General features: G+C 34.9%; 1 protein-coding gene across 1 annotated transcript in view; it reads left to right on the top strand.

Annotated features, from left to right (window-relative positions):
- Positions 1–25750, top strand: part of DNAH9 (dynein axonemal heavy chain 9) — a 479597-nt gene that overhangs the window by 324861 nt on the left and 128986 nt on the right. Inside the window, exons 45-49 of the mRNA XM_031965533.1 lie at positions 276–399; positions 1983–2125; positions 3422–3583; positions 3810–4043; positions 23741–24001. Coding sequence (XP_031821393.1) covers positions 276–399; positions 1983–2125; positions 3422–3583; positions 3810–4043; positions 23741–24001 — 924 coding nt within the window. The remainder of the gene's footprint in view (positions 1–275; positions 400–1982; positions 2126–3421; positions 3584–3809; positions 4044–23740; positions 24002–25750) is intronic.

Below are 25750 nucleotides of genomic sequence, written 5' to 3'. Positions count from 1 at the left end.
ACATTATTTTTAAAAATAAAACTTTGGGTTTTTTTCCATTAAAAATGATTTTTTTTTCCTTTCTACCCCCTATTCCACTATTGGGGGAAAAAAAGAAAGACAAATGCATCTAATAAATATGCATCATCAAACAAAACAAATTTCCATATTCACCATATCCAAAATGACCACCTTTTTATCACCTACTAGCATCTGAAAAATTCTCACTGATATAAATAGGAAGATAAAACAAAAACCCACCATTTCTTAATGTTATTCTTGGCTATCTCCCACAGATGGACTTGGCCAACCAGTGCCTAAAAGCTGGAGTAAAAAATATAAGCTCTGTGTTTCTCATGACAGATGCCCAAGTTGCTGATGAAAGGTTTCTTGTCCTCATCAATGATCTGTTAGCATCTGGTAAGAAAACAACTGTTTCTCCATTGTCTTAACTCTGGGGGAACAAGACACTGCCTCTCTGTGGGCAAGGCTTATATATAATATGAAAGAAATTGATTCAATTTGTTCCATTTGGCCCAAAGGCGATCTAGAAAGAATAAATAGAAATAGCAATAGGACAGATTTAAGGTCAATATAAAAAGAAATAATCAGAACTGTTTAAAAAAAGGTTGTCTTAGGAAGTAGCATTTTTTTTTCTGATTGAAGGTCTTTAAGCAAAACATAGATGATCACTTTTTGGTGATCTCTTGTAAAAAGGTTTCTTGTTCAGCTACAAGTTGGATGAGATGACCTCCAATTCTTTTCCAATTCTGAGAGCCTATAATTCTTTGACAAGATTTATTATGTTCTGTCTTCTGAGGGGGTTTTCCTCCAATGCCCTTGGAAACAAAGGGAATAATCATTCTAGAAGTAAAAGTTAAAGAATCATAAGAGGTGCTACTCTTGAAGAATGAAGTTAATTTGCAACCCTCCAAGGAAGGAGCAAGCTAAATTAAACTGGAGCCAGTCAAGTCTCAGAGAAATAAATCTTTTGGCCATGTCTTGATATCCTACTGGTGAGCCTTGTGTAGGAAGAAGGGAAAAAAGTAAAAGGGCCCATCCCCTGAAGATGGCAAGTGATCATACAAATGTCAGCTATATATTACTAAGGATATTGACCCTTAAGTATAAACTAGGAGAATTAATAGAAATTAATAAAATAGGAAAATTATAATGAGAGTTGTGTTTTACGTTGATGGAGTAACAAGATGTTATGATAGAGGGTAAGAATTATGTATCTAGCCTCCAAAGACTTGGGTTAAATTCCCAATTATACTATTTACTGGTGATGTGATCTTATGGAAATCATTATCTCTCTGGCCCTTGGTAACTTTATCAGTAAAATGATGAGGTTGAACTAGTTGAGCTTAAGCTCATTTGGGACTCTAGGGTCTTTCCTGGCTAAATGGCAGGAAATGGGAAGTTTTTTTTATCAATTTTGTTCAATACTTGTTTTGTTGACATTCTGCATAATCTGTGTGTTTTGCTCTTGTGTATTTAGAAATCATAGCTAATAAAGAAAACTGGACAAAGATGCTTTAAAGAGAAAATCTTGAGCAATACAAATCTACCTGAAACTGGCATAAAAACTATAACCTGTTTTTAATAATTAATTATGTAAAAAAACAAGTAATTAAATTTTTTAGATATAACCAATGATGTAATCCCTTTTGTTAGACTTTGAAGGCTAGAAAATGTCCTGAATTAAGAAGAGGACGTCTACTTCCAGAGAGTGAGCATTCCAATAATTCTAGTATTTTATTTTAGAACAAGATTGAAACTATAAGCAATTTTATCCAGAGAGTTATATCACATTCCTTGCTATTAGTATCAGAGGAAGGTGTGCTTTTTAGATGATATTCTCAACAAGCAAAATGCATCTGGAGTGTGAATCTGAAGTCAAATGATCTGCTCATTGCCATGGAAAAAAGAATATCTGTCTTTGAATGTAGCTGCTGGGAAATGAGTCAAAACCTTTAAATCTTCACTCTGTTTTTTCCCAGGAGAGATTCCAGATCTATACTCTGATGATGAAGTTGAAAACATCATAAGCACTTTGAGAAATGAAGTCAAGAGCCGGGGATTATTTGATAGCAAGGAAAATTGCTGGAAATTCTTCATAGAAAGGGTCCAACGGCAACTGAAGGTAAAGAAAGATTTTCTGTCCCAGAACCACTAGGAACTAAATATGACTTGGCAGAAATAATTTGGGAGATATTCTAGGTGCAGTTATTTTCGCTTATTGCTAATGAGAATACTGGCCCAATATCTTCACTCTAATCACAAGTAAATGCCTGGACTTTGTTCCTCCTTGTCTCTATCTCTTGGCCTCCCTGACTTCCTTCAACTCTCAGCTAAAGTCCACATTCTGCTTTTCCCAGTCCCCCTTCATTTTAGTACCTTTTCTCTGAGATAATTTTAAATTTATCCTTTATGTGTCTTGCTTATGTATAATTGTTTGCATGTTGTCTCCTTGATTAGAAACCACTTGAGAGGAGAGCCCTTGAGTGGGCTTAGATGTAATAGAATTTTTGTATAGCATTATTCCCACAAAATTCACTTTCAAATACAGCATAGCTATTTAATAAGTTCATATATCAGCCTCTGCAGGGTTAAATCCTTTTTTCATTCCTTTTCCTCATTCTTTGGGGCACTGGACTTGTTGACTGATAAACCTTCATGGATTCCACTACCAGCTGGAGCTTATTTTGAACCCATTATCTATATTCCAGTGGTATATGGTATATGAATATGATAAACACTATTATGCTATAAGAAATGATAAAGGGGATGGTTTCAGAAAAATTAGTCAAGACTTGTATGAGCTGATAGAAAATGAAGTGAACAGAACCAAACAACTTAACATAGTAATAACAATATTGTAAAGATAATCAACAATGAAAGACACAGTAACTTTGACCAATATAATAACCAAAGAAGTCATGTTGAAACATGCTATCTATCTTCAGATAGGAACTGATGTTCTCAGCATATAACTTGTTTTCCTTCACTTTTCACAAATGCAGACATTTGTTTTGTGTGATTTCATATTTGTAATGGGCTTTGTATTTCTTGACTTCTCAATGGATTGGGGAAGGAGAGAATTTCGAATTTAAAATAAAATTAATACTTTAAAAAAGAGAGAGTAAGGACTTTTGCCTTGCTTTGTATCCTTATAAAGTGTTTAGCACAGTGCCTGACACATAGTAAGTGCTTAATAAATCCTTATTGAGTTGACTTTTTCAAATATGTGCACAGCTATGACTACATGGGAACCATGTTACCTACGAAGCACAAGACAAGCCCTCAATTTCTGGTTTACAGTAAGTCTTTAAAGCTGTAAAACAACATTAGGTGATAAAGAAGCTTGAGGACATTTCTGTTTCTCTGATTAGTATTTCCCTTATTCCTTCTTCATTCTCTGACACTTCTGAATTCTCAGGTTATACTCTGTTTCTCCCCTGTTGGGAACAAGCTAAGAGTCCGCAGCAGGAAATTCCCAGCCATTGTGAATTGCACAGCCATCGATTGGTTTCATGAGTGGCCTCAACAGGCACTGGAGTCAGTTGGCCTGCACTTCTTAAAAAACATGAAGAACATTGATGTAAGTCTGGGGAAGGAAAACAAAGCTGGCACTCTCTGAGAACTTTCCCACCTTTGAGGGGAGCTTTTTATTGGTTGTAAACAGCAGAATTTTCCTCAGAATTTTTGGGGTAGGGTAATAATGGAATAGAAGCCAATCCACAAGTCTTTGGGAACCACAAAGAGAAGGGAGGAGGAAACAATTTATGGTATGGGGAGTTGTTTTGTAATCTTCTCTTTTATTTTAGCCAACCTTAAAGGAGTCAATTAGTAAATTCATGGCTTACGTACACACAAGTGTCAACCTAATGTCCCAGTCTTACCTGAGTAATGAACGGCGTTATAATTACACAACACCCAAATCCTTCCTGGAGCAGATTAGACTGTATCAGAACCTGATGGTCAAGAATGGAAAAGAGCTGACATCCAAAATGGAAAGGATTGAGAATGGGCTACAAAAGCTTCATAGTACATCTGCCCAGGTGAGCAGAATTTAATAGTTTTCAATCATTTTAATTTGATTGACTGAAGTGTCCCAATTGAATTCAAAGTCCAAATCTTTAGACTTTGTGGATTCTAGGATCCTCAAAAGATCCATTAGGATCTTAGAAAGTGTAATCCATTGTCTCAAGAAGACTTCATAATCTTCCCAGCCAAAGGAAAAAGAGACCAAGAAAGTTTGAATATCTCTTCATTGGGAAGAAAAGCAGCTGAAAACAGAAGAGCTGAAGGACTACCTGAATGGGGAATATGGTAGGCACAGAATTGCTAGAAGCTTTTGGTCATAGTTCTACTAAGCATATGAAATTCTGCTGGGGAGATAAAAGATTGGTCTTTTCTGAGAATATCCAACTAACTAGTAAATTATATTCTCCCTTTTCTTCCTGAAAGTGGAGGTTTGAATTCTAAATTTTTGTATCTTTTTGTTAATGTATTCTTACTATTTTATTAGTACTTCAGTTCTGCTTTTTTCCAGATAAAGATTGTTCTTAATTCAAAGAGAATATAAATTAAGGGATGGCAATAACTATTAAAAAATAAAGTTCTTCTATTTTTATACTCAGAATTCTTTTTCCCCTGAGGTAATTGGGGTTAAGTGACTTGCCTGGGGTCACACAGATAGGGAGTCTTAAGTGTCTGAGGCCAGATTTGAACTGAGATCCTCCTGACTTCAGGACTGGTATTCTATCCACTGTACCACCTAACTGCTCCTGTACTCAGGATTCTTTTCTGTGATCTGGTGACTAGTGAGCAAAGAGAAGAAACAACAAGAAAATAATTGTGCATGAATAAAATATTTGTTGTTGTTCAGTCTTTTTGGTTATGTCTGACTTCGTGAACTAATTTAGGATTTACTTGGCACAGTAACTAGCTCATTATACAAATGAGAAACTGAGGCAAACAATGTTAAGTAATTTGCCCAGTTACACAATTAGTAAGTGTCTGAGGCCAGATTTGAACTCAGATCCAAAACTGTCTACTATACCACCAATAAATTGGAGAAAATCTCAATGGGAAGACACTAAGATTAAGCAAGACTGGGAAAGGCTTCGTGGAGGAGATGGGATTTATTGAGGCTTCTAAAAAAAGCAAGGAAAGTTAGAAGGTAAATAAAGAGGAAGAAACTTCCAGGCATGGGGGGGCAGCCAGTGAAAATTCCCAGAAAAGAGATCATGTATACTGTGTCTGGAACAGCAAAGAAGCCGAATTGAAAAGATAGGAAGGACTAGGTCATGAAGGGCTTAAAAATAAATAAATAAATAAAAGGATTTTATATTTGAAACAGATTAGAATGGGGAAATATTCTATAATGGAAGCTGAGAATCATAGAAGTGATACTTTTGAATTGTAGTGCAAGAAAAAAGATTTTACAGTGCATTAGATAGCAAAGAGATCAAAGCAATCAATACTTAAAAGAAATTAACTCTGACTATTCATTGAAAGAGGCATCTAGGTGACATAGTCTTGGTCTTGGAATCAGGAAGACTCAACTTCATGAATTTAAATTCAGCTTCAGATACTAACTATGATCCCAGGTAAGTAACTTAACCCTGCTTGCCTCAGTTTCTTCATCTATACAATGTGCTAGAGAAGGAAATGGCAAACTACTTCAGTATCCCTGGCAAGAAAACTATAATAATAATCCAGAGAGTCTGTGGTGATAAACCCATGAAAGAGTAATGGAGTAATATCCACACTTAAATGGTGGTGTAATAATCCAGAAAAAGAGACTGAGACTAGAAATCAGAATAAAAGTTTTATGAAAGTTAATAGACAAAGGACTATGTGGGGGAAAGAATAGAAAAATAATATGTTTTCTTTTTAATGTAAAGATATTGACAAGGGATAAAGATTAATAATGGACTATTGAATTTAGCAAGAGATCATTCGCCTTGGACAGAATAGTTTCAATCAAGTGGTAGGCCTGGAAGAAAGAGCACAAAAAATTAAGAAATGGGGGGAATATGAAAAAAATTGGACACAGTGAGTCTAAATAGCTTTTTCTTGTCATTTGGTATAAAGAAAAATTTCTAGGCATTTGGGTATAAAAAATATATAAGATGATAGTTTCAAGAAATGGCAAGGTTACTCTTCAACAATGTGATGAACCAAATCAGTTCCAATAGAGCAGTAATGAATTGAACCAGCTACATCCAGCGAATGAACTCTGGGAGATGACTATGAACCACTACATAGAATTCCAATCCCTCTATTTTTGTCTGCTTGCATTTTTGATTTCCTTCATAGGTTAATTGTATACTATTTCAAAGATTCTTTTTGTACAGCAAAATAACTGTATGGACATGTATACATATATTGTATTTAACTTATACTTTAACATATTTTACATATATTGGTCAACCTGCCATCTGGGGGAGGGAGTGGAGGGAAGGAGGGGAAAAATTGGAACAAAAGGTTTTGAAATTATCAATGCTGAAAAATTACCCATGCATATATCTTGTAAATAAAAAGCTATAATAAAAAAATTTAAAAAAAAAGAAACGGCAAGGTTAAGTGAAGGTTTTCTAAGGATAGAGGGGACCGTGGATATGTTTATATGTTTCAGGGAAGAAGACAATAGTGCAGATAGTCATTAAGCAGGCAGATCTAAATGAGAAAGTAAAAGACATGTTTGAATGAGATGTTTTTTTGCTATGTCCACACCTATGATTTTCTACAAAAGTATGACATTATATGTCTAAGAATACATACAAAAGAAGAGGGAAAAGGATGGATTTAGCAGAAACCCATTTAAATTTCCTATTCTATTACAGAGGTGCTATACAATGCGCTTAAAGTAATCTGCTTTCTGAAATTTGGTAAGAGTTATCTAAGTCTGACTGATAAATCCCTTATTTGACTCTGTGGAGCACCTTAAGTTCTATAAAGCACTATTCACATTGGCTGTGATTACTTACTTAGATCTAAGGTCATAAGCTATATCTGCAATCAACACACACAAAACAACTCCTACTTCAGTTTTCTCAAATCCCTCAAGACTTAAAAAGAAACAAAAAATTGAGTTTGCTGACAGGAGTGATTATGTGACTCAATCATTTTGATTTACAATTGTGTCCTTGTCCTTGTGGAAATAACCTTCTGCAGCTGAACAAAACAAAACCCATCAAGAAGAGTTCTAAGAAGCAAGACTCCATCTGAAGTTAACACAAAGTCTGCAGTGAACACCAATTACAATTAAAGAATATATTAAAGAATAATCTTATTCTTTTCTTTTTAAATCTGGCATGAAAGAGGAATTATCAGCAGAGTCTAAGCCTCAGTTTTATTTTTTTCTTCTTACACATTTTGCATTATAAAGGCTTTAAATTCATTTGATGTGTTCCAGGAGCTCTAAAGTAATCTTTGACTATTATATGAAATAAACAGCAACAGAATGAGAAACACAGTGGTTACTCTGCTCTATGGCGATATATTCTGTATTGCAAATATAAATGCCCTTTTTACTTTCCAGAAATCAATTTATTGAGAATTATTCTTCCCTTTCCTGGAAGGACTCCAGCACTAACTTTCCTGGCAATAGTTAGAGAATTTTTCCTTTACTCAAAAGAGAATAATCATTTATTATATGACTAGTGACATGTATACTATTTCTGCTTTCCAGTCACCAGATTCTGCTGAAGGAATACAAAGAACTTAGCTGTGGTCTAGTAGACAGATAGATGAATAGATAGATAGATAGATAGATAGATTAGATAGATAGATAGATAGATGATAGATAGATTCCAGCTGCTGTTCATCAATTTCTGGGTTTTGTTTTGTTTTTTTTATCTCTGAGTGACTTTCTAGACTACTCCTTCCATATTATCTAACATCCATATTTATCTCCATATTTGTTTAGTATCAACCATATGAAAGACTTAAGTTATAAGGTACTATGAGGTGATAGATAAACATAATAGAGAAAGATAAATCTATGATACGATGTCTATATTCAAAAAACAAGAGAATTATGGAGTTACAACATAGATATATAAACAGATAACTAACAATACAGGATTGTGTAAGACAAATAAAAATTATGTTATAGTAATTCAAAGCAGGGGAAAATTATTAAAGATTGGGATGGGTCAGAAGCTTTCATGAAGTAGCAAGATTTGAACTAGATCTTAAAGGATTAATAGAAATTTGCTATACCAAAAAGAAGCAACTAGTGTTCCAAATCCAAGTTTCTTCCATTCAAGTCCAGTCAAGTTTTTTCCTAAAACTGAAAATCTGATCATCATACGCCCAGATTATAGAAGACCTTGAATACTGGGGTAAGGATTTTAGACTTTGTCGAGTAATTAATTAAGAGCTTCTCCAAAAGGATTCTCGAAAAATATCAGAATAGGTAAGAAAATTCCACACTTTCTAGATTTCCCCCACAAACAAGACAAAATAGCACATCAGGGTGAATGTAAAAATAAATGAGAATGGGGTAGAACAGTGTTCCTTCCTAGGACAACTGGAGATCTGAAGAAAGATAAGAGGTCCCACCCAAGTGAATTGTAAACACCTCCAGGCTAGCTCTACTGAAATATCAAAGAGTTAGGTGGGTTAGAAGGTAAAAAAAAATCTATATAACAGGAATTTCCACTTCATGACAGTGTGGGGTATCTTCTATGTGAGTGAGAGAAAATTGAAGGAATTTCTGCTGATAAAGAATGCCAGGCTAGCCTGTGCTTCTGAGATCTGGCTCTGTCTGGGTGAGAAGGAAACAGTTCACTCCCAATGAGTGCAGAAGTAAGCAGTGAGATAGGGATTCTGCTGGCTATGAGCACTAACAGGAGAGGAGAACAGAAAGAGGACTCAAAGCACCATTCCCCACATACCAGAACAAGACTGTGATAACAAGCTGCTATAAATTTAAAGGAAATAAAAATGAAGGCAAATGAGAATGAACCCAACCATAGAAAATTACTATGAGAATAGAATAGACTAGTATTCCTCTTCAGAGTAGGGTACTGAAGCAAAAAAAAAAAAAAGAAATCTTCTCCTATCCCAGAGAGTAATATCAAATGGTTACCCACCCAAAAAAGAATTAATAGAACTCAAAAAAAGACTTTAAAATCAAATGAGAATGAGGATTAAAAAATAAATAAATTAAAACCATCTAAGAAAAACAAGATTATATAAAGTTAATCAACTAGAAAAGGAGTTACAGAATCTTAAGGAAGAAAATGACTTCTTGTAAACTAGAATTGGACAAGGGGAAGCCAGCCAAGTTATGAGGCCAAGAAATAATAAAACAGAATATAAAGAATGGAAAAAATAGAAAAGATTGTGAAACATCTCATAAGAAAAACAACTGATTTGGAGATCAGATCAAGAAGAAAAAACATAAGAACAAACACACTACCTGAAAGCTATAATCAAAAAAAAAGAAGAATCTGAATATAGCAATGTAAGAATAATTGAAGAAAATTGTTCTGAACTGTTAAAACAGTTGTAGATCTCTTTTTACTTCTTTGTAAGATTTTCAATTGATTACAATTTGAGCATAGATACACACACATATACATAAATATCTATAATCATACACATATATATACACATATTTTTGTTTTCTGTCTCTATGAAGAGGGATATCTTCCTTCATAAGTCTGTCTTTCTGTGTTTTTTTAAATCCACCAACTCATCACTTCCTACACCACAGCAATATTCTAACCTTATACTGTCTAGCTATTTTAAACAAACTAAAACAATATTGATTAATATGGCTGGAGCAGCTAGGTGACGCAGTGGATAGAGCACTAGCCCTGAAGTTGGGAAGACCTGAGTTCAAATATGATCTCAGACATTTAACACTTCCTAGGTGTGTGACCCTAGGCAACTCACTTAACCCCAATTGCCTCAGAAAAAAAAAAAAAAAAAAAAAAAAAAAAAAAGATTAATGTGGCTGACTAGTGTTGTTTCCCTATTTTTCTTTTTTGGTTGAATCTATTTTAACTTTTCCTTTGTATGATCATGATTACTACCCCTGCTTTTTTTACATAATAAATTCTACTTTATTTTATATTTGTGTGTATCTTTTATTTTCTAATCCCTCATGACTACTCTGTTTTACTTCTTTTAAATTGCCCTCCTAATTATTTAATCTATCCCCTTCCCTTCAAGAATCCTTCTCTAATCCTATCCTACCACCTTTTCACATTGCCCTCTTATTTCTATTTGAATTCAAAAAACTTACAGTCCTCCAAATATGTTATTCCTTCTTTTATCCCATTCCTGTAAAATCTACATCCTTGTCCTATCCCATAAATCTATATACCCCTCTAGACATTCCTTATCCTATTTCCTCACTCTCTTACTTTATAAATTTAGAAGTGTTCAATTCTTTTGTCTTCAGTAAAAATTCAAAAAAGAAAAAAGAAATCTCCTATAAAATTTAAATGTACTTTTTTGGAAGAGATCTGTTGGAATCTTTACAAAGTGTTAAGCCATTAGAGTTGATAGAGACAATAATTATCTAATTTAGCATGGTTCAATATGATTGATTTGATCTTAGAAGGAGATATTCTGGGCCAGAACTTGAAACAAGGTACTAAGTACAACTGATAGAAACGATGCTTGTGTTCACCCCTTTAGAGAGCTCGTAGAAGCAAGAAATATTTAAGTACTCATTGGAGTTCACTCGATTTAGTATGAGATATCTGAATTTACACCTCCCTTAAGCCCTGCCTCCAGAAGGAGGAGTTAACCTTTGGGAGATATGGAAGAAACTCTTAAAGCTAAAAAAAGAATTTCTCTGGAACATTAACTGGGGTCAGAGAGGAGCACTCTGGGAGGAAGCCCATAAGCCCTATCTTCGAGGCAAGAGAGATTCATTGCATCTTCCACCTTGGTGTTGACTGGAGGCTGAAGAAAGCAGAGGCAGAAGCCAAGGACAAAGCTGCAAGAGCTCTTGGAACCAAGCAGAGAGATAGGCTTCTGAGCTAACCGGGCTATATTGAAGGACACAATAAAAGATCTGAACTTTTATCAGCTGGTTGCGATTTTGGAGTAATTATTTACTTGTAACTGAAACTAAGGCTGCCTCCAGAAAACCTCCCCGAGAAACCCTCTCTCCCAGAGAGAACCATCTTATTATTATATTTTAAAAAAGAAAAAACACCAACAGAGATCCTTTTGGGAAGTATTTTGTTCACTGAATCAAATACTCTTGTATAGTTATGATTCAATATTAATTTTATATTCTCTTCAACTTTCAATTTTGTAACATGCTATGGTATGCTAAAACTATTGTAAAAGTATTATTTCTTTCTCATATATTCATCAAGAATGAACAAATAAAAAGTCTATCTAAAGAGGCAGAATGCACAGGGAACTAATTTATATTTTTAAAACACATATAGGAAACATATATATATATATATATATAGGAAACATAAAAACAATTGCATTTAATGGAGTATTGAATATAAAATGGGAAATAAAGGGTACTATGCTTTAACCCTAACTTCCTAAATTAGAGAAAGATTTTTGAATTCCCTAGAATTTAACCTTCATGCCAAGTACAAAGAAATTTCTTGGTTAACACCAGCTTTGGAAGTTGCCTCATTGGTAAATCCAAGTTTCACAATTTTAAAATTTCAACATCGTAAGGCACCAGTCTCTTAGAGGGAGATTTTCTCAGCAATGTACTGACTTATCAATTGAATTTTTCTAGTGTTTTAAAACATTTGTGGATGTTCTCTTGCCACACTCTATTAGTGATCACATTAGTTCTCTTAGATTGAAATATCTCACTATAGTTCACTCCCAAAATCTATGTATCTAGTCCCAGAATTCTGAACTATAGTTCCCACATTGCAACTGCACAATATGCATATCTACCTGTATGTCCTGTAAGCATCTCAAATTTATCACATACACAAGAGAGCTCTTTCTCTTTCTCCCCAAATCTTCCCCTTTTTCTAATTTCCCTATTTCTCTTGAAAGCTCTACATCCTTCCAGTCACTTAAATTCGCAACTTCTAAGTAATCCTCAACTCTTCATTTTCTCTCATCCTTCAAAATGAATTTCCAAATCTTATTGGTTCGACTGCCATACTGTTTAATATCTATCCCTGTTTCTCTATGCACTTGACCATCAAGTTTATTCAGAGAAGACTATTACCTCTGGAATAAGGACTGCTTTCCACCTTTGGTATCCACCTGATCTACCTAACTCTTACCTGTGGCTGCAAGAAGCTGTAGCATTCACAGCAACTACACCATATTAAATCATTTTGGCAGCTGGGAGAAATCAGGTTGAGGATAACTGAGGAAAGGGTAACTGAGGGGTCTTAAATCCATTGGTTAGTTGGAGGGATGTCTACCCCAAGCATATGAAGACCTCTGCTGGTAGAATGGATTAATGAGAATAATTTGTTCCAACAATCATGATGGCAGCTGAAGCAGACTATATAGAGCACTTAGAACTTGGTCATCAAAATAATCATTTGTCCCATGAATAAAAATTAGAAGTTGTGCAGAATCATGAACACCATTGCTTTCATCGGGCCAAGGAAAAATATGAAATTTTTTTATGGAGTTTTGCAAATGCTGATGCAGATTGTCTCCCATTTCTTCAATCCTCTGTGCAATTGTAGGTCCTGAAAGACTCACTGTACTAAATAAATCGGCCTTCTCTGGACATATCTCTTTGGCAACAGAAAGAAGGCATTCTTTAACAAATTCTCCCTCCACGAATGGTCTGCCAGTGCATGCTATTAGCTTGGCAACTTGAAAACTTGCTCACAGTGATGAAATATTTAACTGCTTCTACTTCACAAAAGTATTTTGCTGAGTTGTCAATGTATTTTTCAGTTTTAATATTTTATCTTTTTCACTTCTCCAACCAAACAATCATATTTATCTTTATGTTGAGTTTCATAGTGTCCACGCAAATTATATTCTTTGAACACAGACACTATATTCTGGCATATCAGACATACAGCTCTTTCCTTGTACTACATGAAAAAGTAATCATAAATCCACTGTTCTTTGAATATCCTACACTCTGAGTCAATTTTTCTTTTATTTGACATCATTATTTCCTAGGGATTCCAAATTGCTACTAGTAAAATACATATATATATATGTATGTATATACAGCGCTACAAAAACAATATACTAGCAATAACTTTGCCCACACAGAGACATACAGTCTGCAATGCCCAACTTCCTCCAAGCTGCCTCTGTGCTGTGATGCCTCCATTTCCCTCACTCCCTCTCCTGCTCTTCGCGCTCCCACTTCCGACCTTGCAGTGAATTCCCCCTGCAGTGGCCCTGACATGCGCAGCATGCACTGTACATCCCCGGCACCTGTCTGTTGTGGTGGCTGCCTTTACTGTACAAGACCGCGAGCCTTCAGTTTTCCATCTTCTGCCTCTCTCTCCCTTCCCCACACCACACACACCGGCCTGGGAACTCACCTCACCTCGGTATCACCTCACACTCTGTCTCTGCTGCCTCAGCCCAGTGCTGGAAGTGTGTGTTGCTAATGCGAGTTTAGGTCGAATGTCACGTCCAGTCTGATTTTGCCATTACCCAGCGGGCCGCATAAATGTCCTCAGCAGGCCGCATCTGGCCCACGAGTCATAGTTTGAGGACCCCTGCCCATACCATTTTACCACTTTACACTTCTCAAAAACCCATTGCAACAAGCAAATAATCAAGCATTAGATGTGGATACACTAAGAATTATAGTCACAACCCTGCATAAAGGAGGCCCAGGTTGTCTTCTTACTGGAAGCAGAAATGGGATTCAGCAGTTCTCTGGGTATCTCAGCAATCTTTTAAGGATCATACTACTTACCTGCTGGTGTGAAGAGAGGGCTAGAAATGATGCCCTAAAAATTGTCTACTTATTCAATCTTGGCCTTATTGCTGTAGCAGGCAAGTAATTTTACCCTGTTAAGGAAACACATTCTTCTGAACTGATTCTACTCACCATCAGTACAACACAAAATCCAATAGACCTGGAAGATAAACAGCTCTTGGGAGAGAACTCAGCAAGTATTGCATCCAAATAGAATCCCTGGGTGAAACAAATGAAGACCAGCTTATTAAAGTTGCAACTGGATATTTTTTTTTTCTGGAATGGCTATGGTGAAGAGAAGTGTAAGTTTTGTAATCAAAAATAATCTAGTCAACAAGTCTGTTCACCTACTAAAAGGAGTGAATGATAGGATCATGACAATGCAATTGCCATTTCTAGGAAAATACCATGCCATCATCATCAGTGCCTATGCTCCTATCATAACAAACATTAATGAGGTCAAAGAAAATGTTTAGGATGACTTGGAAATTTTTATTATTAATGTGCCAAAAGATGACAAACTGATGATTCTGGATGATTTTAATGGCATAGGCTTAGACTATCAGCCATGACAGGGAGTCCTTGGGAGGAATGGAGGTGGAAACAGCAGCATCAATGGTCACTTAATACTCATGACCAACACTCTTTTCCATTTACCTAAAAACAATAAAAAGTGATGGCAGCAAAATATGGTGCAGAGTGCTGAACTGATCATAGACTTATGCTCTCCAAACTAAGTATTCACATTCAACAAAAGTACAGCTCCAAGGCAAAATAACTACCAGAAGTCAGATTAGAACCATTCTCTCAGTGGGAACAAGTTGAAGGGAAAATTAAACTAACACATAATTGCAACAGTAGGGAAGAAAAGGAGTAGGCAGATTTGGTATGCAGCATTGCATTTGCTCATCTGAGTCAGAACATTTGAAAACAAAATGATGGGGAAATTCAGAAGCTGCTAAATAGAAAACTAGAACTCCACAGGATGTAGCAAAAGATAATTTATGCATCTTTAAGAAGACTGCATTTAAGCCCATCAAAAGTACAAATGAATCTTATAGAGATGTAAAATTTCTGGATCATTGGGAAGACAGATGAAATTCGGTTTCATGCTGATAATTTACAATCCCAAAGCGCTTTTGGATTGAAATAACCCAGACGACTATTTATGGACCAAAAAACTATGGTGCATTTCAACTAATCAGAGATACTACATTGATTAATGATAAAAACATGATCATAGAATGTCGGACAGAATATTTTCAAAATATTCTAAACAGATCATCATCAATCAATGCTGAAGCCATTGACCATTCACCTCAAATTGAAACCAATCCCTCCTTAGCTGAAGTTTCAACTGAAGAGGTTTTGAATGCTATTAAACTTCTTTCAGGTGGCAAAGCACATGATGCAGATTCAATTCCATTTGAGATTTACGAAGTGGGAGGGGAGAGGGTTCACTGCTCATACAAAATGCAAATAAAATTACCTGATTATATGGCAGGAAGAGGTTATCCTCTAGAAATTCAAAGATGCCTCCATTGTCCATCTGTAGATCTTATCAAGATCTTTGACACTGTCAGTCAAGGGGGCTTATGGGAAATTATGTCAAAATTTGATTGTATTATATATGTTTAACAATATGTTAAATATGTTTAACTTGCCTGTGTTCTGGATAATGGATGATGCACTCACATTTTCCCAATCAACAATGCAGTGAAACAAGACTGTATATTTGTTTTTAGCATGAAGTTTTCAGGCATGTTGTCAAAAGTCTTCAGTGAGAATGAATCAAGGTCAACTACCACACTGATTCTTGAACTTGAAAAGGCTACAGGCCAAGACTAAAGTGGGGAGAATGTTTGGTACATTATTTTTTTTTATTTGCAGATGACTGTGTACTCAATGAATCTCTGAAACCAATATATATCAAAGCACAAATCAATTCTCTACTGCTTGTGCAAATTTTGACCTAACACCAAGAAAACAGAGATGCTCTATCAGCTAGCACCATACCATCAATATGTGAGAATATTGGTCACAGCAAATAAAAAAGTTTTGAATGCCACAGATAAGTTTACTTACTTTGGCAATATATTTTCCAGGTTTTACACATTGATAATTGTGGTATTCTTTTCTTTTCTAAAATATAATGGTTCTCTCTGGGAGCAGGTTTCTTGGGGAGGTTTTCTGGAGGCAGCCTTAGTTTCAGTTCAGAGTAATAATCACTCCAAATACAGCCAGCTGATAAAATCCAAATGTTTATTTCTTATCTCTTTCCTTGGGCCCAGTTAGCTTTCTTAGAGGCCTATCTCTCTGCTTGATTCCAAGAGCTCTTGCTGCTAATCTTTTTCCTCTACCAGCTTTGGCTTTTCTTCCAAATATCTCCAGCCAGCACCAAGGTGAAAGTTGGAATGAATCTGTCTCTGCCTCAGAGAGTGGGCTTGTGGGCTTCCTCCCAGAGTGCTCTGTGTCTGTCCCAGAGTACTCTCTGGCCCTAAGAGTTTCTTGCTTATATGAGCTCTCTAAAGGTGTGAACACAAGCATTGTTTCTACCAGTTGTACTTAGTACCTTGTTTCAAGTTCTGGCCCATAACATTTCTTCGTAGGATCAGTTCAGTCATACTGAACCGTGCTAAATTAGATAATTATTGTCTCTATCAATTCTAATGACTTAACAGTTTGTAAGGATTCCAACAGATAATGAAGTTGACACACACTTTTCCAGAGTTAGGTCAGTGTTTAGAAAGTTTCAAAGAAAAGCATGAGAGAGGTATTAGTCTGAGTAGCAAACTAAAGGTCTACAGAGCTATTGTGCTGACCTCATTGTTGTATGGCTGTGAAATCTGGACAGTATACCAACACAAAGCCAGGAAATTGAATTGCTTCCATTTGGATTGTCTTAGAAAGATTCTGAAGACCACCTGGAAGAATTAAGATACCAGACACTAAGGTCCTTTCTCAAACTAAACTGACAAGCATTCAAACTCTACTGTAGAGACTACAACTTCATTGGGCTGACCACATATTCAAATGCTAAATATACATTTACCAAAAAGACTATTTTATAGAGAACTCCACTCAGGTGGTGTCAGGGACATTCTCAAAAAATTGAGAACACCCAGCACAGGACCATTCAGCATAGTAGGTGCTGTGTTCTATGAGCAAAGCAAACTTGAAGTAGCTCAAAACAAATGTATGATATGCAGATTTAGAGAATACACCACAAATGTTCACATGGACTATTTGTATCCGACCTGTGGTAGAGCATTCCGAGTTTATATTGTTCTGATTAGTCATACAGTAACTTAACTCTGACATAGTGATATATTTTGGCCCTCCAAGAACAAAGGACAGCAACTATTCATCCCTGTTCCTCTATGCACACAACCAATATTCTACTTCAGAACCATATAACTTCTTACTTGGACTATTGCAAAAGTCTCTCAATTGATCTCTTTGCTTCCAGGCTCTACTTTCCATGACTTGCCCTTTACACAGCTGCCAAATCCATATCCTAAGGCATAAGTCAAACTTAATCATTTCCCTAATCAAGGCTTTTTATATACATAACAGATTTCCATACATTTCATCCTATTTCCTGTTTCCTTGTCTTTGCACAGGTTTTTTCCCATGTTTAAAATGAACTACCTACTTATTTCTAACTCACAGAATCTCTAGCTTCCTTCAAAGCTAGAACTCATCTTATTCTGATCACTTTCTGTCTCTTTCTTCCCCAATTGTATGCATCCTTTTCTTTGAAACTACTGAAAATATGTGTGTGTGATATGTTTCCTTATACCACACACAGGAGAAAAAATTATATCAAAGACACTAAAGTTCAAAATAAGCAGAACCTCATAAAGAATACTAAAGGCAACAAAAACTGCAATAAAAGATTTCAACTTTATTGGAGGAGGGTAAAGGAAGAAGATCAAAGAACAAACAAGACTATTGCTTGGGATAGATGAGACAATAAAACAATATATGATGTAACTTGTTCTATCTATTGCTAGTTACCTCTTAATTTGTTTGTTTTCTCTGCCAAAGATAATGACTTTTGAATTTGAAAGGACAAAATAAAAATGTCTAATAGGTGGTTGAAACCAAAAATGTCCAGAGATAGTGAGAAAACACTTTGCTGCCCTTGAAAAGTTAAGATCATCAGGTATGTGCACGAATGTTTGTGGCAGCCCTCTTTGTAGTGGCCAGAAACTGGAAACTGAGTAGCTGCCCATCAATTGGAGAATGGCTGAATAAATTGTGGTATATGAATAATATGGAATATTATTGTTTGGTAAGAAACAACCAGCAGGATGATTTCAGAAAGGCCTGGAGAGACTTACACAAACTGATGCTGAGTGAAACGAGCAGGGCCAGGAGATCATTATATACTTCAACAACAATATAATATGATGACCAATTCTGATGGACCTGGCCATCCTCAGCAATGAGATGAACCAAATCATTTCCAATGGAGCAGTAATGAACTGAACTAGCTACACCCAGTGAAAGAACTCTGGGAGATGACTAAGAACCATTACATTGAATTCCCAATCCCTATACTTTTGCCCACTGGCATTTTTGATTTCCTTCACAGGCTAATTGTACAATATTTCAGAATCCGATTCTTTTTGTACAGCAAAATAACAGTTTGGTCATGTATACTTATTGTGTTTCTAATTTATATTTTAATATATTTAACATCTACTGGTCATCCTGCCATCTGGGGGAGAAGGGGGGGGAAGGAAGGGAAAAATTGGAACAAGAGGTTTGGCAGTTGTCAATGCTGTAAAGTTACCCATACATATAACCTGTAAATAAAAGGCTATTAAAATTAAAAAAAAAAGAAAAGAAAAGTTAAGATCATCAGATTACAGCAAACTATATCACAGTGTTCTGAAAGCACTGGCATATGTGAATTCCATATATCTGTAATATGGAACAAACATAACAGAAGAAAGGTGAATGTCCCTATTTTTCTATAAAAACAAAGAGTAAGATTCACAAATGATAATTTTTAAAACTTGTACTAAAATTATAAAATGTATTACTGAATGCAAATTATAAATTTATGTAAGATCACTTGGAAGACGTACAATACATGAACATTCTTATTTGAGGATCTTTTGATTATTAATATGAAGCAAGGCATAAAAAATGTTCATCAAAGATATTCATTACTCTAATAAAGAAGATACAGTATAGAGTCTATATTGAAGAGTAATTGCCTATAAATGATTAGACCCTCCTCATGATGCTATTTGTGAATCATACTGTGATAACTTTATTAAGGCCTAGAAAATTGTAAGGGTCATGTTTAAGATCCATAATCAGAACAAAAAAGTTTGACTTAATTATCCATACACAAAAACTAAATGGATGAAGAATGTTTATTGTCCAAACTATGATATGTTATTAAATGTATGCTCTATTAAGTTTTTCTGTTGGATACAAAATGATGAACTGACAGAAAGAGAGATAATTTTGTTTTTTTTTTATTTAATAGCCTTTTATTTACAGGATATATGCATGGGTAACTTTACAGCATTAACAATTGCCAAACCTCTTGTTCCAATTTTTCACCTCTTACCCCCCCACCCCCTCCCCTAGATGGCAGGATGACCAGTAGATGTTAAATATATTAAAATATAAATTAGATACACAATAAGTATACATGACCAAAACGTTATTTTGCTGTACAAAAAGAATCAGACTCTGAAATATTGTACAATTAGCTTGTGAAGGAAATCAAAAATGCAGGTGGGCATAAATATAGGGATTGGGAATTCAATGTAATGGTTTTTAGTCATCTCCCAGAGTTCTTTTTCTGGGCATAGCTGGTTCAGTTCATTATTGCTCCATTGGAAATGATTTGGTTGATCTCATTGCTGAGGATGGCCTGGTCCATCAGAACTGGTCATCATATAGTATTGTTGTTGAAGTATATAATGATCAAGAGAGATAATTTTGAATAGATATTGCAAATGGACAGTGAGCCATGCCAGAATTTGAAGAGGAGGTTAGTTAACCTCGAATGCTATTAGAACATTGCATATTTACTTCAATAAACTCAATCTTATCCCTTTAAATAGAGGCCTATGCTTTTAAAGTTATTTTTTTCAATGTTCTTATATAACTAAGTTATGTAACACTATAGTCTTCATATAAATGAAACTGAGGATCACACAAACAGCAACTAGAGAAATGCATGATAGAACTGAATAACTTGTAATACACTACAAATAATGCAGAAGAGAAGTAGAGGAAATTATATCATCAAAGAAATATATGAGCAAAGAAGAGCAATTGTTCATGTCATGAAAGTGAGAAATAACCAATAGACATCCTGTGTGCTTCACTAGCAATTTTTTGATATCAAGGAGAAAAAAAGGAAGCTCTTCCTATGAGAAATTTATAAAACAACATGGAAAAGATTTGCAGAAGGTAGATAGGCATAGAAGGGTAATGATCTACATTACTGAAGGGAATATTCACATCAATGAGATCACAGATCTAGTTATATTTGGGTTGTTAAAGGAATAATTTATCAAGTTTTAGAAAAGGGAATTAAATCCATTGAAAGTTAGCTTGCCTTCATTAATACCAAATCCTGTCAGCTACTTTCATTTCCTTTTTTGACAGAGTTATTTTGTTCATATATCAGAGAGATGCTGTAGATAAAGTTTACTTCAATTTTAATAAAGCACTTGTCAAAGTCTCATACTATTCATGTGAACAAGATGAAGAGAATTATGCTAGATAGTACACATGGGCACATTCAAAGCAGTTTTCATGGCTGAAAACACAGATAGTGGTCTCAAGATAACTTGAAGTCTCTGATGGATCACCCCAGAGATATGTACTTGGTCCTATGCTCATTAAGTTTTATGCTTATCATTTTTTACAAATAATACAAAGCTATAAAAAAGAGCTAACATGTAGGGTGACAGAATCTGCAACCAAAAAGATTTCAAAGGATAAAATCAGTGGAGTAAATCTAATAAACTGACATTTAAAATAGGCAAATGGAAAGTTTTCAATACAGATTCAAATCAACTTCACAAGCATTAACTGTGGGGAGGCATAACTAGGAAACAGTTCATTTGAAAAACATCTGGGGCTTCTGGTGAATTATAGACTCAATATCTTTCAAAAAATATAATATGGCAGTCAAAAACTGCTAATGTGATCTTAGGTCATGCTGAGAGGTATTGTGTTCAGAACTACGAAGGTTTTAATATAGTTGTGCATTATGCTTTAGGCAGACCAAATGCAGAGTATTATTTTTAGTTCTGTGAAATAAATTTTAGAAAGAACAACACAAGATGTGGAGAAATGATATAGAATAAGAGCCTTGAGATCATAATATATGAAAAATCAGATGAAAAATCTAGAGATGTTTAGTTTAGAAAAAAGAGACACAATATAGTTATTGTTATGCTAGTTACTTTAGTATTTCAAGGGCTGTCATATAGAAGAGAGATTGATGCCAGATAGCACAATTAGAAACAAAGGGGAGAAGTGGCAAAGCAGCAAATTAAGGCTTTGATATTAAGGAAAATGTCCTGATGGTTAACAAACTAAATGTGGAATGGACTGTCTTGGAAAAGAGTAGTCTTATTAGCAGTCTTCAAGCAAAGATGGGATGAGTATTGGACATATCATCATGAGGGATTCTGGTTAGAGGAAGAGTTATATTAGATCCCTTTCAGTTCTGAAATCCCCTGAATCCCATCTTTTCCAAGAAGTCTTCTCAAATTATTTCAACATATTTCTTTTTTTGTATTAATTCCTATGGCACAGAATGACACTATAATAAAATATATCCTTTTTATTGTTTTTTCATCCATTCCTGAAGGTTTGCCTCTTCAAGATCAGGGACCACCTATCATACTACCCATATATCCTTCCTAATGCTGTATTCTCATAGCACTTCCATTTTGAACTCCTTAAGTTCTATGACTTACTCTTTTACTCTTCAGCCACACACACTGATGGTCATGTTCCATATCTCACCCTTGCCTACAAGCATTCTGCTTCTTTCATTAAAGTTCTCATATTCCCTTATGTTCACATAGCTTCCTATCATTCAATCTCTCCAAATGTCTTAGCATTCTTAAATGATACCTCCAATTTCTGCATCCCCTCCTCCAACACTTTCTCAAGTCTTTATCCAGCTCTTTCCTTTCCAATTTTGACCTAGAAAATCCAACTCTACACTGTTTCTCATCTCCATTTCCTATTTCCAGCCATACTTTGCCAAATCATAAGCATCAATCTTGGGATCTTAATTTTCTTTTCTTTAAAATAGAAGTAATAAAAGAAGAACTAGAGATCATTATTGATCATAAAATAGGTAATTTTGATTATATTAAATTTAAAAATTTTTGTACAAACAAAATCAATGCAGACAAGATTAAAAGGGAAGCAATAAACTGGGGAAACATTTTTACATTCAAAGGTTCTTATAAAGGCCTCTTTTCTAAATTATAGAGAATTAAGTCAAATTTATAAGAATTCAAGCCATTCTCCAATTGATAAATGATGAGGATATGAACAATTTTCAGATGAAGAAATTGAAACTATTTTTAGTCATATGAAAAGATGCACTATTGATCAGAAAAATGTAAATTAAGACAACTCTGAGATATCATTACACATCTGTCATATTGGTTAAAATAACAGGAAAAGATAATGACGAATGTTGGAAGGGATGTGGGAAAACTGGGACACTGATGAACTAGAACTATGAATGGATCCAACTATTCTATAGAGCAATTTGGAACTATGCCCAAAAAGTTATCAAACTATGCATATCCTTTGACCTAGCAAAGTTTCTCCTGGGTTTATATCCCAAAGAGGTCTTAAAGGAGGGAAAGGGACCAACATGTGCAAAAATGTTTGTGGCAGCCCTTTTTGTAGTGGCTAGAAATGGGAAACTGAATGGATGCCCATCAATTGAAGAATGGCTGAATAAATTATGGTATATAAATGTTATGGAATATTATTGTTTTGTATGAAACAACCAAGAGGATGATTTCAGAGAGGTCTGGAGAAACTTACATTAACTGATGCTAAGTGAAATGAGCAGAACCAGGAGATCACTATACACAGCAACAACAAGACTATACAATGATCAATTCCAATGGACATGGATTTCTTTAACAATAAGATGATTCAAACCAGTTTCAATTGTTCAGTGTGATGAAGACAGCCTTTGTCACCCAGAGAGAGTACTGTGGGAATTGACCACAACAAAGCATTTTCACTCTTTCTGTTGATGTTTGCTTGCATTTTGTTTTCTGTCTCAGGTGTTTTTTTCCTCCTTGATCCAATTTTTCTTGTGCAGCAATATAACAGTATAAATGTGTGTGTGTGTATGTTGGATTTAACATATATTTTAACATATTTAACATGTCAATACATTGGTAGTCCAATGACTACCTGATATCAAGAGGAAAGGGTGGGAGGAAATGAGGGAAAAATTTGGAACAGAAAGTTTTGCAAAGTCAATGTTCAAAAATTACCCATGCATAAGTTTTGCAAATAAAAAACTTTAATAAAATAAAATAGAGGTAATAATGCTTTACCTGCTTGAAGGCAGGATTCTGTTCCTAAGATCTAAGATTCTGGCAGGGAGAGAGTCAAAAATCATATTATTCTGTGATCGTTTTTACTGCATAAAGGTGATTGGATTCACTTACCCAATTCAAGAGAAATTACTGTCAACTGAACATGTTTCTGCTGGAATATTCTGCTGAATATTTTTCATGTTCCTTTGTTTCTAATTCAGACTGTCACAATGTTGTGATTGCCATATGTTCTTCCTGCTTATTTGTAAGTATCATGTCACATGTTTCCAAATCTCAGGTAGATGACCTGAAAACAAAACTGGCCCTCCAGGAAACAGAGCTCACACAAAAGAATGAAGATGCAGACAAACTAATTCAAGTTGTGGGAGTGGAGACAGAGAAAGTAAGCAAAGAGAAAGCCATTGCTGATGAAGAGGAGCAGAAAGTGGCTTTAATCATGTTGGAGGTCAAACAGAAGCAAAAGGATTGTGAAGAAGATTTAGCCAAAGCAGAGCCAGCTCTTGCTGCAGCCCAAGCAGCTCTCAACACTCTCAATAAGGTAGGGAAATAAAGGATTAAAACCTGTATCACTGTATAGGTTCTTTAGTGAGTTTCATAATCACTCAAAAGAGTTTGACCTCTAGCAGCCACATAGGAAAAACAAGTAAATGAAGATTCTCTAATGCTCACATTAGGATATATAGTTAAATAGACGGGACCAGCATATAGGATATGGACAAATAATGCAGATGAACACTGAACCTGGCATAGGATCGAATATGAGGAAAAGAATATACTGGATTGCATTTGAAAAGTTATTTTAAATGACTCCAAGCTTTGCAATGGCACTAAGATCCATATTTTTAAAATCTTTTTTCTTCTGGCTATGTGTATGGCTGTGAAAAATAAACTATTTGAGGAATTAACATTTTAATTCACCCAAAACTGATGGAAAGATTGATAGAGGCATTATTTGCAATAAAGACAGTGGAAAAATTCTCATCAAAACTATGTAGGAAAAAGAGGAAGTGAAAAAGAGATGGCTAGATATTAACAACTAGCTGCATGACTTTTTAAAATTGTATTTTATTTAACCCAATTACATGTAAAAACAATTTTAATTTTCATCTTTAAAAACATTTTGAGTTTTAAATTATTTCCCACTTTCACTTGCCTCCCTGCTCCTGAGACAGTAAGCAATTTGGTATAAAAGATACATGTGCATTCATGCAAAACACATTTCTAATATAAAAATTATTAGTCATATTGTGAATGAAAACACACATACAAAATAAAGAAAGTGAAAAATACTATGCTTCTATCTTAATTCAGACTTTATCAGTTCTTTCTCTAGAGGTAAGTAGCATTTTTCATCATGAGTCCTTTGGAATTGTAGAAGATTCATTTTTAAAGTTAGCCTTCATTATTAACTTTTTCTCAATTATTTTATTAAGTCTAAACAAACAATAAAATAATAAATCAATACATGATTTGTAGTGTGTGGCACTTTCTAAGCTATACATGTTTACACTGAATTCAAGCTGATTCCAGCACACTTCTGGAATGAGGGATGACAAAAGGGATCTATATGCTCCATTAGTAGTATGTCAAGAATTAGAGATAAAGATTCATAATACATTGACTAAATCCCCTTTTGAGTTTATTGAAGGACATGGACAACAGTTGCAAAAGATAAAAAGACATGGTTGAGTTGCAGTCTGCTCCATCAGTTAAGGAGAGAGAGTATCTATAGTATCCATAATCATAGCAAATCTCTAAGACTATCTATTCAGTTATAGATGCATTATGATTAGGATTAGTAATAAAGATAAAGTCACTGATTAAAGAATTACAGTTCCTTAGAATAATAACTAGCTGCAATGCATGGAGAGATGAGCAAGGAGGACGATCACTAGAGGCTATATCTTATCAAGATCAGTTAGTCAATAAATAAGTATTGAGAGCATACTATGTTTAGACATTGTGCTAAACAATGGACTACAAAGAAAGATAAAAATATCGTTTCTTTTTTCAAATAGTTCTCACATTCTAATGGAAAAGATAACATGTAAATAACTAAGTACATACAAGAAAAATGCAGTAAAAATGGAAGGGGATCTCAAAAAGAAGGCACTGGGGGATTAAGGGGAAGAAATTAATCCCTTACTGAAAATGAGTTTTGAGCTAAATCTAGATGAATTACAGGGAAAGTTAGACATGAGAAATGGCTAATGGAAAGTTACAGGGCTGGGAGATAGAGTGTCAAGGGTCAGGAATATCAGGTGGGCCAATGTAGCTGGATCATAGA

This window comes from Sarcophilus harrisii, chromosome 4, assembly GCF_902635505.1.
Source record: "Sarcophilus harrisii chromosome 4, mSarHar1.11, whole genome shotgun sequence".
Classification (NCBI taxonomy): Eukaryota; Metazoa; Chordata; class Mammalia; order Dasyuromorphia; family Dasyuridae; genus Sarcophilus; species Sarcophilus harrisii.
This window is presented reverse-complemented; position numbering and strand designations above follow the sequence as displayed.